We start from the raw sequence: 20,177 nt of genomic DNA, 5'->3' as shown, positions 1-20,177 counted from the left end.
CTCTCTCACACACATTTCTCTCTCACACACAATCTTCTCTCTAACACACATACACATCTTTCTCTCTCACACATCTCTCACACACACACATCTCTAACACACGCATCTCTCTCTCATACACACACACTCCTCTCTCTCACACACATCTCTAACATACACATCTCTCTAACACATACATCTCTTTCTAACACACACATCTCTTTCTAACACACACATCTCTCTCTCATACACACATCTCTCTCTCATACACACACATCTCTCTCTCTCATACACAATATCTCTCTCATATACATACATCTCTCTAACACACACATCTCTCTCTCTCATACACACAAACATCTCTCTCTAACAAACACATCTCTCTCATACACACACACACACACACATACACACACACACGTACACACACACACTTGTGAGCCTAAGAAACAGGGAGGTCACTACTGTGCTAATTCCCTGTCTACTGTGCTTCTGGCCTTTGGCCCTGCCCCCACTCCCTCAGGGAGATTTCTCCCAGCTGGAGTGGACCTGTCCCCTGTTAACTTCTGGCCTTAGTTTGAGTTTCATTGGAAGCAGCATCTGTTGAAAAGAACTGAGTGTTATTAGTGTATTTAGGTCATAGAAACACTGCTGGAGCATGATTTAAACCTGAAGGAAGGAAAGGAAGGTCACATTTTTGATGGAGCAACCGCCAGTTCATGGGCTTCCAGCCTGGGCTAGACTTGGTAGATTCACTTTCTTAAAAGAGTGATGGGGATGGTGGGTTGAGGTGGAGAGGAGGAATTAGAAGTCAGAGGAAAAGGAAGATGAGGTAGAGGATGATCATCTCAATAGCAAGAGAACATTGTGAGGACCTGGCCTTTACTCTGTCAAAAAGGGAATCCTGAAGGTTAAGGTTGCATCTGGACATATTTAGAAAGCAGATTTGTCAGGAGTGGCTTCTGGGTTTGATAAGCATATGAGAAAAAGAGCAAGACAAAAGTGACTCTGCCTGTGTGTGTGTGTGTGTGTGTGTGTGACTAAGTGGGTGGGTGTATGAGTGGGTGTGTGCCTATGTGTGTTTTTGTGTGTGAGTGTGTGTCTGTGTGAGTTTTTTATGTGTGAATGTGAGGGTGTGTGAGTTCTCTGTGTGTGTTTGTGTGTGTGTGTTTGCATGTGAGTATATGTGTGAGTGCTTGCATGCGTGTGTGTATATGTATATTTTTGTGTGTGAGTGTTTGCATGTATGTGTGCATGAATATATGTGTGTATTTGTATGTGAATATATGTGTGAGTGTGTGTGTATGTGTGTGTGAGTGTGTGCGTATATGTGTGAGTATATGCGTGAGTGTGTGTGTGTGTGAGTGAATGTGTGTATGTATGAGTGAGTGTGTGTGTATGTGTGATTATGTGTGTGTGTGAGTGAGTGTGTGTGTTAACAGGAGTTAGAGGAAGTGTTTGGCTTTATGCATGATCAGTTTGTGATGGGAATTAGACATTTAGAGATGTAACATAGGGATTTGAATATGAGTCAGAGCTCAGGAGAGAGGAGGCTGGGGTTGGAGAAGTGCCTTTGGGAATCACCAGTAAGCACCATGGAAGGTTGTATCCTGTTAAGGTTTCAGAAGTGCAACTGAGCTTGATGGTGTAGCCCTTGTTATCCCAGAACTTAAGGGGTAGATGGAGGGGGGTCAGGAGTTGATAGTCATCGTTGACTATATAAAACTACATGAAATCTTGTCTTAAAACAGTATTTACCTGAAAAAAAGAGATTCCAGAAATGATACAACCAGAAAGGACTATAGAATATGTCATGATGTTTTGTCCTTTGAATAGATACATTGGAGAGATTTCTTTTGTCTGCCAACAAATGACTACCATATAAGTCATTTTATTAAAAAAAAAAAAGAACAAATGTAGTCTCCTGCAAAGTGTTGTTTAACACTCTCTTGTTTAAAATGAGATTTCTTTTCTCATTTCAAAAGAGACAACCTCTAACATATTTCAAGTAAAAGATTCTTTGATCCTCATACTTTACAGTCAGCTTTTACCAGTAACTTCTCTCCTTGGTCATTATATAGTTGATGTTTGTTTAGAAAATGACCTCCCATAAGAAAAGGCCTAGTCCAAGTATTTAGCAGTTGCTCAGTCCCTGCAAGCAGGCAAAGAGTGAGGGAGTCTTCCTTCTTCCCATGTCCTTTTGTAGGTCTCCAGCAGAGGGTGTGGCCCAGATTAAAAGTGCGTGCTGCCGAGCCTTTAATCCCAGATGACCTTGAACTCAGAGATCTCCCTGTCTTAATCTTCTTAAATTCATAGCCACTATGCTTCAAGATCTCCATGCCAAGATCGAGGTCAGAAACTTGTATTTCTCAGCCCCCAGAGTAGGATCATAGGTGAGCCTTCCAATTTTGGATTGTAGTTCAATCCAGATATAGTTAAGTTGAAAACCAGGAATAGCCACTACAGGCAGCATCTGGGGTATCCACTTGTATTGGGCCCCCACTGTCATAGAGACTCCTCAGGGCCTTCATACCATTAGGGACATATAAATAACTATTCCAAGGAACTGTGGTTTGACTCGAGACTTCCATGGTGAAGGTCATGGCATGTTATTGGGTGACATCCCTGTTGGTAGTTGTTGACTCCCACTGTTATGGTAGTGGTACTGCTTAAAAGCCTGGCCTGGAGATTAGTGGAGGAAGATGGTTTCTGCAATTGAGAGTAAAAGAATCTAAATGATAGTTGGAGACAGTTGGATTCTTGCTGTAAAAGCCAGATATAGGGTGATTTCTTATTTTTCTTATTATAGTTTTCCCCAGCTTCCCACAAATTGTGGGGTTTTTTTTCCATGCAGTTAGAAGGTCTGTGTAGTAATTTAGTTTAGTAGGAAATTTGCTTTCCCTCTTGTTCACAATTTTCACAATATTTTTATTCTACTTCTCTTCTTGACTATCTTCAACACCAATACCCCTCTTATTTCCTGCGCCATGTTTTAGGCACCAAGCAGATTCTCACAGTTCCTCATTGTCCGTGTGACATAGTCTAGAGTCAACTGAGAAAAGATTCTCAGTTAAGGGATTGTCCAAATCAGATTGGGCTGTGGATATGTCTGTGGGGGGATCCTTTTGATTTTTACTCGAGTTCTTGCCTTGACTTCCCTCATTGATGGACTGGGACTTAGCTGTGTAGGCCAAACAAACAGCCACCTTTCCTCCCTTAACACATTTAGTCATGGTGTTTGTCACAGCAACAGAATGAGACTAGATCACTCATCATCACCTCTGTCCTGTCAACAGGAAGGTCAGCTTCTGAATCAATGTGCTGTCCTGTCACTTGGCTTTTCTTATCTTTTTTCTTTTTCTTCTTCTTTCCCCCTTCCTCACCCCACCCCCGAGGTACTCGGTACCTCATAAACTGTGGTACTCATCAAACGTTTGACTTTTCAGTCTGTAGTTTATACTTGTGATTCAGCATAATAGCTCACTGCTGCCTTGCCTTTTCAAGTGATTGGTGTGTTCAGAACGAGTGTGTATGTGTAAAAATATGTGTATACGAGTGTGGACTGTGAACCCGTGTGGAGGATGGTTTAACATCAGTTGCCTTCCTCTGTAGGTCTGTGTAGAGCTGTCTTGGGGTGTCTGTTTTCTTCTGTGTGAGACAGGAACTCTCACTGAACCCAGAGCTCATGGTTTTGGCCACACTGGATGGCCCACGAGCTAAATGCGTCTGCTTGTTTCTATTCTGGAGTTACACACACTGTTGTGCCTGACTATTTTATGTGATGTTGAGAATCTGAACTCAGTTCTTTATGCTTGCATAGCAAGCATTTTCCCCACTGACTCATCTTCCTAAATCCCTCAAGGATTTCTCTTCTTAGTTTCTACTAATCATTTTATTAATCTGCCATTGATAGAAATGAGTATACAACAGGTCTCTAACATTAACAACAACAACAACAACAAACAGGTTGAGATCTGGGCAAGGTGATGCTTGAAACTGCCACAAAGGAGGAAAAAACAAAAACCCCAAACACTTCCTTCTTCTGCCGCCCCTGGTGCTGCTGCCTGTGTGCTCCTTCCGTGTGGACCTGGGGCCTCTTTTGTGAAGAGGAAGTTGAGGAGACTTCCGGCTCAAAGGAGGACTCAGAAAGGACACAAGACTGAGAACAACAATCATAATCATTTGAATTGTTATGGGGCAGGATGGTTCTGTGGCCGGAGTTTAAGATTAAGAGGCAGACAGCACTTAGTAAACTCAGGAAAGTCTATTGTGAATGACAGGGCTTGTTAAGGAGGCAGATCAGATACAGGTTTGATGCACAAGCAGTCAACAAAACAGACACACCTGCACACTCGGAAATGGAGATTGAAGACACGACTGGTGTGTTCCAGCAGCAGACTGGAGGTGTCTACTGAAAAGGGAGCCTGCTGCTTGCCTCCAGAATTTTGCTATAGACCAAGAATACATTCTCAACTAGAAAGCTGTCATTTGGTCCTGCTACATTCTGACTGCTACAGGATAGTTTTCTCTCTTCTTTCATTCCCCATCCCCATTTCTTTATTGTTTATAAAGTAGCAGGAGTATGTGCACAGGTATATGGCTCTTCGTTTTTTTCTTTTTTAAACTACACGCCCAGTATTCTGTTCTGGTTGGCATCAGATGGAGATGGTCTCAGGGAACAAACTGGTTCTGTGAAAATATCCGCCTTTCCCCATTAGATACATGCTCATTCATCTCTTCTTTTAAAGTCCAGTAAGTTATTTTGCTCTCATTGCTTTAACAAAAGCATAACTCAACAGCATCAAGCCCTTGCATCCCTTGTTCAACTGGAGAATTTTAATGTTTTTCATTTATCATTGTAAAACTAAGGGCAAATTTATAAGTTTTTTTGGTACGTAGCTGTTACATGTAGGGCAATCTGTCTTTATGAAGGGATAAATTACTATTGAACAAAATGATCCTCGATGGTTTCCCCTTCAAGTCAAGTGCCTTGTTGCTTAAATAAACTTCTTGTTTAAAATTAAAAAAAAAAATCCCCAAACAAAAGGATTAAAGACACTAATGATAAAAGGAAAAAAAAAGTCATCCCCCTCCCCCCCCTCCAAATTCTAATGACACTGATTGAGTAGTCCAGCACCATAGAAGCTGAGGCAGGAGACTTACTCCAGATTCCAGGACAGAACCAAAACACACCCTCCCAAATAAAACAAACCCCTTTAACCCCGGCATCCCTGAAGTACAGGCAGACAGATTAAACATTTTGAGCCCATCATCAACTATGGTGATGGAATCCTGGTGTGATGGTTTGTATATGCTTGGCTCAGGGAGTAGCACTATTTGGAAGTATGGCCTTGTTGGAGTAGGTGTGTCACTGTGGGTGTGTGGGCTTAAGACCCTCATCCTAGCTGCCTAGAAGTCTGTCTTCTACTAGCTAACTTCAGATGAAGATGTAGAACTGTTAGCTTTGCCTGCACTATGCCTGTCTAGATGTTGCCATGTTCCCACCATGATGGTAATGGACTGAACCTCTGAACCTGTAAGCCAGCCCCAATTAAATGTTGTCCTTATAAGAGTCTCCTTGGTCGCAGTAAGACCCTAACTAAGACACCCGGGCTGCTTAAGACCTCTCAGAAAAGAGAAGAAGGAAAAACACATTTCTCCACATACAGATGAGGGAGTCAGATGAAGCCTGCATGGTCTACAGGGCGTTTCCCCCCCACCCCCCAGCCTAGATAGCCTGCCTCCTCATCTCTGGTTTATAGCCAGAGATCCAAGTAGACAGCGTCTCTGGAAGGCGTCCAGAGCTGGGGAGCCGGGAGGTCAGAGCTTTGGCTACAGGAAGGGCTGTGGCTACAAGTCTCGCAGCCAGGCTGGCCCTCCAGGGCTGCAGCAGAAGCAGCTGTGCTTTGTAGCCTGCGAGGACCAGGCTACTGGGGAGTGCCTGGCTCTCCAGCCTTGCCTCTGGCAGTCTGTGTGGAGGTGAGGAGTGAGGTAGGACGCAGGGTGAGCCCTCTCCCGTGTGGCGCCCCTCAGGCCTTGGTCACAGCTGGGAGCTGGCAGCTTAACTTTGCTCCTCCTTCAGGCTGAGTTTGAGGACCAGGACCTCGCCCAGCCTCCCAACCGCCCCCGGCCCTGGGGGAAAGCTCCCGGGGAGCTTGCAGCTGGACTAGTCACAGGAGACCAGGACACCAGGAGTGCGGGGAATCCAGACAACCTCCCATCTGATTGCTGCTCGGTTCAGGAGTTTCCCCGGAGGTGATCCTTCAAGACATTTTTATTGAACTAACCCAGGACTGGAAATCTGTCAGATCATTTCCTGGAAGCTGGCTCATGCTCGGGACCCTTTTCCTGGACCAGTGTGTCACACTATTTGTTCAAGGACTGAAAACTGATATTGATTCCAGACTGCTGTATCATCCTCAAATTGTACATTATTACCCAAAACATAGTACCTGAGGGAGAACCACACTATAGTGGAGTCATAAGAGCTCGAGGATGCTCTTGGGAGAGGAGAACCTTTGACCTGGATTTGGACACCTATGGTAAAGCAGGCCCTGGCCGTGGTCTTACCACTAACTGCTCTGTGACATTTGCTCAGGGTGACACTGAGGACCTAAGCCAGCTGTGGAGAGTGCTGCTCCAGTGTTCCTGGGGAAAAAGATTATGTGCTACTTATAGGAACTGCCAACCATAACACATGCGTGTCACACAGACACACACACACACACACACACAGAGACACACATGCACATACACACATAGACACACACACATACACACACACAGACACACACACACAGACACACACACACAAAGACACAGACACACACATACACACACATATACACACAAAGACACATACACACACATACACACATACGCTGATTGCTCCTGTAGTGTCCCTGGGCCCACCACATATCCCCGAAGAAAGAAATTGGAGCATAGAATTGCAGTGTAATGTTACCTCAAGAGACATGATGATGATGATGATGATGATGATGGTGGTGATCATGGTGGTGGTGGTAGGGTTGTTCTGTTAACTGATACGCTGTGTCTTAAGTTGATACCTTGGACATTCTTCATGGTTGCTTGAGAAAAGAAAATATGTGCTGTCCCAATCTTTGCCCTCTTTTGTTTTTTTGTTTTTTGTTTGTTTGGTTTTTTTTTCCGGAGGTGGAGGTTCTTTGAGGCAGGATTTCTCTGTGTAGCCCTGGTCGTCCTGGAACTCACTCTGTAGACTAGGCTGGCCTCAAATTCAGAAATCCGCCTGCCTCTGCCTCCCAAGTGCTGGGATTAAAGGCATGCACCACCACTGCCCGGCTAATGGTTGTGAACCACCATGTGGTTGCTGGGATTTGAACTCAGGACCTCTGGAAGAGCAGTCAGTGTTCTTAACTGCTGAACCATCTCTCTAGCCCTGTCCCAATCTTTATGACTGAAATCCTCCTCTTCTCTGTAGGATCGAAGTGCCTAACTTTGCTGGTTGAAATCCACCCTGTCAACAATGTGAAGGTTCTGAAAGCAGTGGATAGCTGTATCTGGGTACAGGTAGGTATGCCCATTGTCTTGTTGACTCTGTTGTCTCATGAATCCCAAGGCGTGACACCTAGGTGGAAAGGTGTGTGTTTACACAGTACTTTCACACGCATTATCGCTTTTAATCTGCTAAGCGGTCTTCCAGATGTGAAGGCTGGAAGCGGTGAGGTTTCCCCTGTTAACATGGAGATAAGACTTCTGGCCTGACCACCCTGACCCTGACCGCTATACCTGACAGCAACGCAATGTTTTCACGTGATAGCATGCCTGATAGTATTAAAATAACTTAGTGGTAAGCTTTAAAATTGTCTATTTCACACATTCACCTGGTTGGCAGACTAATTATCTCTGATTAGTGGCAGTCAATTCCTGACCTTAGCAACACCGTGCGCTGCTGCAGAGGCAGGCAGAGGGTAACTCAGGTGGGCGAGTCTGTTTTTAGTTGAAGATCCACACTTGTACGTTCTTGTGCTTATGAAGATTTATTTGCAATTCGTAATCTACACTTGTGGCACTTTGCCAGGCATTGTCTGAGCAGGTGAGTCATCTGTCTGCACACCCCCAAGGAAGGTTAGACCAGGAGATGTGCTGCCTCGTGCTCCCACCATAGACAATTGGCGCTCACTGCCTAGTGCCGTGGGTTTTTCATTTTCCCATTCTTCCTTGTGATGTTTTCTATGACTTCCTGGTGTCATGCTGAAGTGTTGTCTAGCATTCCTAAGAGCACAAAGGTAGTGATGCCTTTTATAGGAAGTGTGTGTGTGTGTGTTACTCAGATAAGCTGTGTTTGGGCATGAGTTATAGTGCTGTGGGCTGTAAGCTCAGTGCTAATAAACCAATAAGATGTGTGACACGAGGCATATTTCAACACAGAAATGCACACAAGAGAAGATTATGTATTCCTCTGATGGCAAGCGTGTGAATGGAGGTTAGTGACCTGTGATCAAGTTTAGCATTCAACATCCAGGATCTTTGATGGTTACCACAGATAGTCAGGATTGATCATACACAGACAACGCTAGAGCATAGTTTCCCTGAGCCTCATTTCACATTCTTATCTTTTGGTCCACCTGGAGTCAGCTAGTCTTCCCTGTAGTGTCTGCTTTAGCCCCAGCTTGCAGCAAATGGGCTGCCTCTATTCTGTGTTAAGGGAGGGCTTGGCTTCCTCTCCTCTCCTGCCCTCCTTTCCCTCCATTTCCCCTCCCCTTCCCTCTCTCTCTTCCTCCCGTCCACCAGTTCTTCACTACCACTCCAGTTGCTTGCAGATAGGCCCCAGCCTGGACCTCACAGCAGTTTCTCTTCCTGTGGGACGTCACCTTTGTCAGTTCAGGGGTCGCTATGAGACAGAGCTCACTTCCCTTTTCTGGCTTGGTTTCGGGTTTCCTCAGCATCCCCAAGCAGGCAGAGTAAATGATCCTGACATTATCATTAAAAGGAATGAGACAAATAAAGGGAATTAGGCCCAGGTAAGGAGTGCTTTGATTGCTCTTCTTTTGAGACATCATTGCATCATGAAGCCCTGGCTGGCCAGGGGTTGGCTATGTAGACCAGGCTGATCTGGAGCTGGCTTTGTAAACCAGGCTGGTCTGGCCTCCCGTTCTTCACACCCTCACCTCTAGAGATGGGACCTCAAGCCTCCCTCCATGGCACATAGTTGCCTTCTTCTCTGTCCCTCTCCCTGGCAGAGATGTGCCTCTTCACAGTCCACCAACTCTGGTCTTCGCTGTGTTCTATCTTTGTCTTACCTGAGATCTCCAGTCATATGTGTTCACGTCTGCACAGGGAGCCGGTCACCACTGTCAGAGGAACACTGTCAGTGAGTTCCCCACTGCCTGAGCTACATCTTCTAGACATGGCTCCTTTGACATGTCTATACCACACGTGCCCAATGGCAGAGACTAATTCTCACAGTCTTGCTGCGTTTGTGAGGCCTTTTCCCTAGATTCTTACTTTTAATTGATTTAGAACAGAAGAGAGCCATCTTGAATGCTTGTGGAGAGCTGTACTTGAAGGCTATGTTTTAGTTTCCAGGCCTTGTTCTAGGGTTACTTCATAATGATAGCATGACAACCACCACCTACATGAGTCTTATAAAATTACTCTCAGTGCTTACCATGCAGAGATGGGGCAGAGGCTCAGAGGTTGGCAGCCATGACGCTTGAGTGACCACATTCCTAAGAAGGCAAGCTTCTGCAAACAATATGGCACTTCCCTATCCTCCATTTTTTCTTTTTTAAGTTCTAGGATAATTTTATTAGAGTTTAAAAGAAAATCATACCAGGGCAGGTAAGCTGTAAATCTTGGAAAGGAGAAGGGCAAGGGGGAAGCCATAGTGCTTGAGTTGAGCCATCATGGAGGCCAGCCCTTTGCCAGTGGACATCCATGTGATGGGGTGCAATGTTCACAGGGCTTGAGAGCCCAACGTGTTAGAGTAAGCATGCCTAGAAAAGAGAAGAAAAGAGATACTGACAGAGCTATGTGTCTGTGACTCTCTAAGAGACTCTTCTGGGGGCAGGAATTCTGGGAACACAAAGCACACCATCTCAAAGTGATGCTTATAGTACCCATCTCTTTAGCATGGTTTCATGTGGTCCTCCCCTCCTGGGGGCCAGTCCCTTGGCCAGGTCATGGGCCTATCCAACTGGATTAACTCTCAAGGGAGGGGACAACAATACACTCCACTGAGACCTGCCATCTTCTTATTGTGACACACTGAGGTCTACTGTCATGCGCATGGTTCTGGTTACCTTAGCCCTTTCCACGGCCCAGCGTGCAGGGCATCTCATTTGTCTGCACTCTCACAGGTCATTAATAATTAGCTCTGTATTATTTTTGTAGCCACATTCCATATTTCTATCTAGGATGTAATTTTAAGGTCATTGTCATACAGTTAACAGACTCTAGAAGGGAGACAGAACAAAGATTACTTAAAGAACGTAAAGACAATGATAATGGAGAGGTCATTGTCTGTGAAATTGGGCCATATGTGGTTGTATGCTTTTATAATAAACTTTTGTGGGTCCCGGGGAACAAAAGTCACTGGTAACTTTCTCTAGTGAACTTCTAGTAGGCTGACTCACTGCGCATCCTTTCCTGATAATGAAAGGGTGAGGCACTGGCACTGTCTCATGCTAGCTTTCCCTCATTACCACGGCTCGTGGAGTCAGACATGTCCTGTGGGCAGACACCCCCAGTGGAGAGCATATGGGGAGCATGTCAAACCCCCTCTTCCCAGTGGCCGCTAGTGTAACTTTGAACCTTGTAACTCTTTAACCACTTGCCACATCATGACTCCCTGTTCTTTCTTGGAAAGTCCCTGGTGTCTTTGTTCTTTGTCTGTCAGATGTGGGAGTCTGGAAATTGCAGCTGGGAGTGTACTTACTTGGTTTTTAATTATATACTGGGTTTAGTTTCATCATAAATATACTGACCACACTTTTTCTCTGTGTGCAATAGAACATACTGTATCAGTGTTGTTTGCATTGTTTCTGATTGGCTTCAGAATGAAATACTCCAAACAGGAAGCACCATCTCTGGAGGCCGCTCCCTCTTTGTCTTCTGCTCAAAGGAATGATGATAAAGTTGTATCTGGCACCAACCTTCCCCTAGACAACCGAGGTCCTGGAAGTTTCCTTCCTCTTCTTGTATGACCTTTGACGTGTGCATGTGAATCCCCTTAAATAGTCTGTGGTTCTCAGCTCCTTGTCTAAGATGCAGCAGTAACCAAGATCAAACACAACTACAGAAGTATTAATACAAGCAAAAGAGTTGCGTATGATTTTTCTAATTCCCTTTCTACAGTTCCTCTACCCACAAGCTGAAAGTCATCTTCTTCCACAGAACCACCTGCTACTGATTTCAGAAGAGAAATGTAAGTGTATCTCTAGGTGATGTACAGGGTATGTGTGTGTGCACAGTCTCCCAGTAAAGTGTGAAGCCCGATTGGATCTGCTGGAAATCTCTACCATTGCCAAGGTTCTGCTTACCTTTGACGTCCATTTGAAACCTAGAATCCCTGTGAAGGATGTTCCCACCTCCTTAACTCCTTCCTCAATCTCTACTCAGTTTCCTTGTCTTGGGAAAGGAATAGCCCTTGTATACATAGATGTCCAATTTGTCAACTTGTAGAACAGTTACACTGGTCTGTCTGTCTGTCTGTCTGTCTCTCTCCTTTAAGGTGTCTATCAGAGTGGTTGACTGTGATCCAAGTGTGAGAGAGAGCAGAAAGGAAAGACAAGGGTGCTGGAAGAATCCAGGGCAGAGTTAAAGGCCTGCAGTAGCGTGACCAAACTTTAGTATAAGTGACCCAAGAGGTTATGGCCTTTCAAGGTGTTTTCAGATTTGGGAAGGGGTACAGACAAAGTCCACTAGTACTTACCAACAAGCAGTTACGAGATGAAACTATGGGTTGGTTATGTTTGAAAGGACAACTTATATTTGTGTCTTATAATTAGAACCAGCAGGATATAAGTGAGACTAAATCTAAATTGTTAGTTTATACAAATCGGATTAAAGCATTGTAGATTTTTTACACGTGGTGTTGCTCCTAAAATGCATTGTGTAGACATATAGTTTCTACCTATATTCGTGCATATGTGTATTAGGAAATTAGAGAGGTTAGCCCTGGTGACGAGGCTCTTACGGTTTTATCTAAGATGATGATTCACATGTGGAGGGAAGCCTTGCCACAGAGGGCCAGGTGACTCATAGATGATAACGCTACAGAGAAAAATAAGTGTGCATCTCAGGGAGGACAAGGTTGGCTTTGAAGTGTCTTGGGAGAGCCCTGTGTTGTGGAGAGGTGCTTTTCTAGACAGTTACTCTATAAAGATTTATACACAGCTGCTAGAATGACGGGACTAATTTTTTTCCCTGAATGCTAAAGCATCTTTTTTTTTTTTTTTTTTTTTTTTAAGATATTGAGTGGTTTCATATCCAGATCACCAAAGAAGATGGAGACCGAGTGGTAAAGATTTAAAATGTTTCCTGCTTTAAACTCTCTTCTAGGAGTTAAACCTCTGGCTTTGATGAATTCTATCGATACAACACATTTTCTTTGATGTTTTTTGAATAATGACCTCACTGCTATGACATGTGAACCAAAACAAAGATGCATGCAGGAATTAGCAGCCCTCCTTGCTACCTCACACCCAGTGCCCTGGGTGCAGCAGTCTCAGGGACGTTCTCACAGTCTAGCTTGCTTGTGCAAACCTGTCCAATGTTAGATACACACATGGGGAAATCAGTTGTTTTTACCAGATAGAATCATAATCTCTGCCTTTGTGATGAGAGACCAGAAGAGTGGCTAATTGTATTTCTCTAAGTTTTATGTATTTGCATGTGCAGCACATGGGGCATGTCTGTGGTCCCCGCTCACCTGATGTCTGTGGTCCCTGCTTGCCTGACATCTGTGGTCCCCGCTCACCTGACGTCTGTAGTCCCCGCTCACCTGACGTCTGTGGTCCCTGCTCGCCTGACGTCTGCATGTGTCCTTTCATTTGTCTCCAGGTTTCCTCAGTTAGGTTGACTCCACTTCTGTTTCCACCTTTGACAACTCGTGTGTAATGATCGAGAAGCCAGCTAGAATAGCTTTGGTTAATTTTCTGAGGAAGGGCACAGCAGTCCTGTCACAGTGTCTGTGACGTTTCAGCCATTCTACTGTGCACAGACATCCATTCACTTGCCGCTTTTTGTAGAACAAATCATCTCGGACTTATCTTTTGCGTCCATCCTTTACATGTGGGTACGTTTGTTCCTTTGGCCTAAATCCTCAGCATTGGACAGCTAGGTTGATGGGGCTGTACATTTGATAAGTTTCTGGAGGGTTTGCCAATTACCTTTCAAAAACTCAGTTTTACGAGCAGAGTATTCGAGTATGAGGTAGATTTACCTTTAACATTTTCCATGGTAAACTGATAGCTTACTGTTACCTCTGTCTGTGCTTCTTTTACTCTTTATTTACTTTGGGTACCTTCTCTGTTTACTGGCTATTTAAATTTGCTCTTTGGAAAATTTATTTATTATATTTTGATCTGTTTTACTACTTGGACACCTTTTTCTTGACAGTTTTTTTATGAGTTCTGAATATAGTATAGATATAGAAATGATTTTATTTAATATTTAATATATATATAAGATAACCTTTAAAATTTTACACTTATTTATTTTTGTGGTTTGTGGTAGGTGAGTGTGTGCATGTGTGTGTGTGTGTGTGTGTGTGTGTGTGTGTGTGAGAGAGAGAGAGAGAGAGAGAGAGAGAGAGAGAGAGAGAGGGAGGGAGGAGTATAGAGAACTTTGAACTTCTATCCCAGAGATCAACTCAGGTTGTATGTAAGTCTTGGTGGCAGGTACCTTTACCCACCAACCTTCAAAATAATTTTTCTTTGAGAATGTTGATAATTCTCTGAAGATTTTAAAGCTGTGAACAAAACTGAAATGGGAAGCAACTTTTACTAATCATGTAGCTACTGTTGAAAGCCTCAAAGCAGCGGAACTGGCTGGAAATGAGCAGGCTGTGTGGGTGGGGCTGTGGCTGCTGGTGGCCCCAGGGAGGTGTAGTGTTTAGAGCCCAGTGGTGGCAACAAGAACCTGGAGAATGATATGCACACATGTTACGATGTGAATGAGCATAGGCTGAAGGGTGGGTTGGAAGAGAATTTGAGAGCCAAATGATGCTGTGGAGAGAGGGGGAGGGGGAAAGAGAGAGTGGAAGGGGGAGGGGGGCAGGGATAGGGAGGGAGGGAGAGAGGGAGGGAGAAAGAATGTGTGTGTATGTGTGTTCATGCGCGCACGTGTGTGTGCAAGTGCGTGTGCGGGGTGGGGACCCTGTACTCAGTTCAATGGTTGGGTGATAGCATCCCCCTCTGTATATGTCAGGCTCTGGCAGAGCCTCTCAGGAGACAGCTATATCAGACTCCTGTCAGCAAGCATTTGTTGGCATCCACAATAGTGTCTGGGTTTGGTAACTGTATATGGGGTGGATCCCCAGGTGGGGCAGTCTCTGGATGGTCTTTCTTCAGTCTCTGTATTTCCTCCTATGGGTGCTTTGTTCCCCCTTCTAAGAAGGACCAAAGTATCCACACTTTGGTTTTCCTTCTTCTTGAGCTTCATTTGGTCTGTGAATTGTGTCTTCGGTGTTCCTAGCTTTTGGGCTAATATCCAATTATCAGTTAGTGCATAATACCATGTGTGTTTTCTGATTGGGTTACCTCACTCAGGATGATATTTTCTAGTTCCATCCATTTGCCTAAGAATTTCATGAACTCATTGTTTTTAATAGTTGAGTAGTACTCCATTGTATGTATGTATGTATGTATGTGTATATATATATATATATATACCACATTTTCTGTATTCGCTCCTTAGTTGAGGGACATCTAGGTTCTTTTCAGCCTCTGGCTATTATAAATAAGGCTGCAGTGAACATAGTGGAGCATGTGTCCTTATTACATGTTGGAGCATCTTCTGGGTATATGCCCAGGAGTGGTATAGCTGGGTCCTCAGGTAGTACTATGTCCAATTTTCTAAGGAACTATCAAACTGATTTCCAGAATGGTTTTATCAGCTTGCAATCCCACTAGCAATGGAGGAGTGTTCCTCTTTCTCTACATCCTCGCCAGCATCTGCTATCACCTGAGTTTTTGATCTCAGCCATTCTGACTGGTGTAAGGTGGAATGTCAGGGTTGTTTTGATTTGCATTTTCCTGATGACTAAGGATGTTGAACATTTCTTTAGGTGCTTTTCAGCTATTCTGTATTCCTCAGTTGAGAATTCTTTGTTTTTTTTAATAGGGTTATTTGGTTCTTTGGAGTTTAACTTTGTGAGTTCTTTGTATATATTGGATATTAGCTCTCTATTGGATGTAGGACTGGTAAAGATCTTTTCCCAGTCTGTTGGTTGCCATTTTGTCCTATTGACAGTGTCCTTTGCCTTACAGAAGCTTTGCAATTTTATGAGGTCACATTTGTCAATTCTTGATTTTAGAGCATAAGCTACTGGTGTTCTGTCTAGGAACTTTTTCCCTGTGCCCATGTGCTCAAGGGTCTTCCCCACTTTCTTTTCTGTTAGTTTCAGTGTATCTAGTTTTATGTGAAGGTCCTTGATCCACTTGGACTTGAACTTTGTACAAGGAGATAAGAATGGATTGATTTGCATTCTTCTACATGCTAACTGCCAGTTGAACCAGCACCATTTGTTGAAAATGCTGTCTTTTTTTCCACTGGATGGTTTTAGCTCCTTTGTCAAAGATCATGTGACCATAAGTATGTGGGTTCATTTTTGGGTCTTCAATTCTATTCCATTGATCTACATGCCTGCCACACTGTACCAGTACTATGCAGTTTTTATCACTATTGCTCTGTAGTACAGCTTGAAGTCAGGGATGGTGATTTCCCCAGAAGTTCTTTTATTGTTGAGAATAGTTTTTGCTATCCTGGGATTTTGGTTATTCTAGATGAATTTTCAAATTGCTCTTTCTAGCTCCATGAAGAATCGAGTTGAAATTTTGATGGGGATTGCATTGAATCTGGAGAATGCTTTCGACAGATGGCCACTTTTACTATATTAATCCTGCCAATCCACGAACATGGGAGATCTTTCCATCTTCTGAGCTCTTCTTCAATTTCTTTCTTCAGAGACTTCAAGTTCTTGTTATACAGATCTTTTACTTGTTTAGTTAGAGTCGTACCAAGGTATTTTATATTGCTTGTGACTATTGTGAAGGAATTTTTTTCTCTAATTTTTTTCTCAGCCTGTTTATCCTTTGAGTAGAAGAAGGCCACTGATTCGTTTGAGTTATATCCAGCCACTTTACTGAAGTTGTTTTTTGGCTTAGGAGTTCTCTGGTGGAAGTATACTTTCACCATCACTTAAGTATACTTTCGTATCATCTGCAAATAGTGATATTTTGATCTCTTCCTTTCCAATTTGTATCCCTTTGACCTCTTGACTTGTCGAATTACTCTGGCCAGGACTTCGAGTACTATATTGAATAGGTATAGAAAGAGTGGGCAGCTAGTCCCTGATTTTAGTGGGATTGCTTCAAGTTTCTCTCCATTTACTTTGATGTTGGCTACTGGGTTGCTGTATATTTCTTTTACTATGTTTAGGTATGGGCCTTGAATTCTTGATCTTTCTAAGACTTTTATCATGAAGAGATGTTAAACTTTGTCAAATGCTTTCTCAGAATCTAATGAAATGATCAAGTAGCTTTTTTTCCTTTGAGTTTGTTTATATAGTGGATTATGTTGATGTATTTCCTTATATTGAACCATCCCTGCATCCCTGGTATGAAGGCTGCTTGATCATTTTGATATGTTCTTGGATTTGGTTTGTGAGAATTTTACTGAGTAGTTTTGCATGGATATTCATAAGGAAAATTGGTCTGAAGTTCTTCTTTGTTGGGTCTTTGTGTGGTTTAGGTATCAGAGTAATTGTGGCTTCATAGAATGAATTGGGTACTGTCCTTCTGTTTGTATTTTGTGGAAAAGTTTTAAGAGTATTTGTATTAGGTCTTCTTTGAAGGTCTGATAGAAGTCTGCACTAAAGCCATCTCTGGTCCTGGGCTTTTTTTTTTTTTTGATTGGGAGACTATTAATAACTGCTTCTATTTCATTAGGGATTATGGAACTGTTTAGATGGTTTATCTGAACCTGATTTTAACTTAGGTATTTGGAATTTGTCTACTGTTGCCGCCAGCGGCCACATACGAACTGGAATACCTGGAAGAGAATTCTGAGGTTAATGGGAAGGGGGCGAAAGAGAAATGAGTCAAGAGGACAGTTGCCCATAGAGACTGACTTTACTATCATTAAGCCAATATTTATAATCTTTGGAAAAACCACCCTACCCCCCAAATGGCCGCAAGTTCATAGGATCTTCTTCTCGGCGAGTTGTCTGCTCTTTCAGTCACTCTGGGTGGAGCTGCGCTGAGGCGGCCTTGGTAGTTAAGGTGAAAGCGGCTGTATTGTTCCCAACGGAACAAGGGCCAACAAGGGCCGGAGATAACGCCAGGGGAAGGGTGGAGGCTGTAGGCCAGGAATGCTGCAGCTTGACAGCCAGGAGGGTCACAGCTAAATGCTGTGGGGGGAAGGGACAGTCTACAAAATTGTCCATTTCATCCAGGTTTTCTAGTTTTGTTGAGTAAAGGCTTTTGTAGTAGGATCTGATGATTTTTTTGGATTTACTCAGTTTCTGTTGTTATGTCTCCCTTTTCATTTCTGATTTTATTAATTTGGACACTGTCTCTGGGCCCTCTGGTTAGTCTGGCTAAGGGTTTGTCTATCTTGTTTATTTTCTCAAAGGACCAACTCCTGGTTTTGTTGATTCTTTGTATAGTTTTTTTGTTTGTTTGTTTTTACTTGGTTGATTTCAGCCCTGAGTTTGATTATTTCCTGCTGTCTACTCATCTTGGGTGTATTTGCTTCTTTTTATTCTAGAGCTTTCAGATGTGTTGTTAAGCTGTTAGTATATGCTCTTTCCAGTTTCTTTTTGGAGGCACTCAGAACTATGAGCTTTCCTCTTAGAACTGCTTTCATTGTGTCCCATAAGTTTGGGTATGTTGTGCCTTCATTTTCATTAAATTCTAAAAAGTCTTTAATTTCTTTCTTTAATTCTTCCTTGACCAAGTTATCATTGAGAAGAGTGTTGTTCACATGGAAATGTGTATGTCTTCTATTGTTTCTGTTATTGCAGATCACCATCAATCCATGGTGATCTGATAGGATACATGGGATTATTTCATTCTTCTTGTATCTGTTGAGGCCTGTTTTGTGACTGATTCTATGGTCAATTTTGGAGAAGATACCATGAGGTGCTAAGAAGAAGGTATATTATTTTGTTTTAAAATGATAAAATGTTTTATATATATAATATTATATATGTATATATATATATATATGTATATATATATATATATATATAATCCATTTGCTTCATAACTTCCAGTAGTTTCACTGTTTCTTGGTTTAGTTTCTGTTTCTATGATGTGTCCATTGATGAGAGTGGGGTGTTGAATTCTCCCACTATTATTATGTGTGGTGCAATGTGTGCTTTGAGTTTTAAAAACTTGTATTTGGAGCATAGATGAGAGTTCTTTGTAGATTTTTCCTTTAATGAGTATGAAGTGTCCTTCCTTATCTTTTTTGATAATTTAGGTTGAAAGTTGATTTTATTTGACATTAGAATGGCTACTCCAGCTTGTTTCTTGAGACCATTTGCTTGGAAAATTGTTTTCCAGCCTTTTTCTTTGAGGTAGTGTCTGTCTTTGTCACTAACTGTGTTTCTTGTATGCCGCAAAATGTTGGGTCCTGTCACAAGGAGGGAAAGTACACCCTAGAAAAAGCAAGAAAATAATCTTCTATTAACAATCCAAAAAAAGATAGTTACATAAATATAATTCCACCTCTAACAACAAAAAATAACAGGAAGCAACAATCACTTTTCCTTGATATCTCTTAATATTAATGGACTCAATTCTCCAATAAAAAGACATAGACCCACAGGTTCTGTTAATACAGATATTTTTGTGGTAGGTATGGTCTCTGCTGACCCACCTGTTGAGCTAAGAGGAAGAATAGAGTCCAGGCCATTAGGAGAGAGGCAATGATGCCTTAAAAATTTTATGGAAAACTGTATTTTGGATATGGGAGGTACTAATAATAAATTAGTGGTATTTTCATGTGTCATAGGGAGAGAACATGTAAAAATAATTTAAGATGTCATTTTAAAAATACTTATTCAGTCATTTTGTCCCTAGGTGATTAGAAATTCTAGCCATCTCTCAGGAGAAAGAATAGCTGAAGACTTTGTTTGGGCTCAATGGGATATGTCAGAGCAGAGACTATACTTCATTGAACTAAAGGTAAAAACTAGCCCATGGGTACCTGTTTCTATGGAAAAAATATAATGTCGACATCGTTGCTATGTCAACATTTATTTATTTTATTTTATACATATGGAAGTTTCACTTGGATATACATCTGTGTGCCATGTATGTGCAGTCCTGTGGACAGTAGAAGAGGTGTTAGATCCCTGGGAACTAGAGTTACAGATGTTAGGAGCCCAGGTCCTCAGGAAGATCAGCCAGTGCTCCTACCAGACACTGAGGCATCTGTCTAGCCCCTGCTGTAGCTTTTTAATAGCCACAGTGTCCTTAATGGGGTAGTCAATGAAGGTTTATTACAGATAATGAACAGGTTTTCATGATTGTTTCTTGTCTGTGTTTTCTCTTCAGCCTTTTTATTTTGGGGATAATATGGCAAGCCTTTCTTTTCTAGGAGTCAAGGAGTATCTTGAAATGCATCCAGTTTTGGGCAGATGAAAGTTTTAACTTAATGGTAAGTACATAGAATGATTGGTCCTAGGAAATTTTACTAGAGTTGATATCACTAGCACGAATTTGGGCCTTTTGATATTGCACCAGACACTTGCATGATCAAATAACTTGGCTGGTGCTGTCACAAGGCCTCAGCTCCTAACAAATGTGGAGCTGTTACAGGTGAAGAGGATACCATGTACAGGAACGTGTGTTTTTAAAGTAACCACTCTAACAGGGACTTAGAGGACAGGTAGTAGGTGTGATTCAGAGTAGATCACTCTAAGTGCTTTCAAGTCATTTGGCTCAAAAGCAGGCATGGATAGAATGGGTTTGAGGAAGAAGGTC

At 42.6% G+C, this 20,177-nt stretch overlaps 1 protein-coding gene and 1 pseudogene across 3 annotated transcripts in view; both read left to right on the top strand.

Moving 5' to 3' along the window:
• The window catches only part of Gsap (gamma-secretase activating protein), a 93,168-nt gene that overhangs the window by 19,416 nt on the left and 53,575 nt on the right, over nucleotides 1–20,177 (top strand). For 2 of the 3 annotated variants that reach the window (XR_007976545.1, XM_052173099.1), the window contains exons 6-10: nucleotides 7,439–7,527; nucleotides 11,317–11,386; nucleotides 12,432–12,481; nucleotides 19,272–19,376; nucleotides 19,792–19,851. Coding sequence is in view for 2 of the 3 variants with exons in the window: in XM_052173099.1 (XP_052029059.1) it covers nucleotides 7,439–7,527; nucleotides 11,317–11,386; nucleotides 12,432–12,481; nucleotides 19,272–19,376; nucleotides 19,792–19,851 (374 nt within the window). In the remaining variant the exon portion in view is untranslated. The remainder of the gene's footprint in view (nucleotides 1–7,438; nucleotides 7,528–11,316; nucleotides 11,387–12,431; nucleotides 12,482–19,271; nucleotides 19,377–19,791; nucleotides 19,852–20,177) is intronic. The other variant, XM_052173100.1, reaches the window with a different exon arrangement.
• On the top strand, nucleotides 751–4,394 carry LOC127677188 (small ubiquitin-related modifier 2-like; annotated as a pseudogene).

This window comes from Apodemus sylvaticus, chromosome 2 (assembly GCF_947179515.1).
Source record: "Apodemus sylvaticus chromosome 2, mApoSyl1.1, whole genome shotgun sequence".
Classification (NCBI taxonomy): Eukaryota; Metazoa; Chordata; class Mammalia; order Rodentia; family Muridae; genus Apodemus; species Apodemus sylvaticus.
The sequence above is the reverse complement of the archived record's forward strand: the minus strand, read 5'-3'. Positions and strand labels throughout refer to the sequence as shown.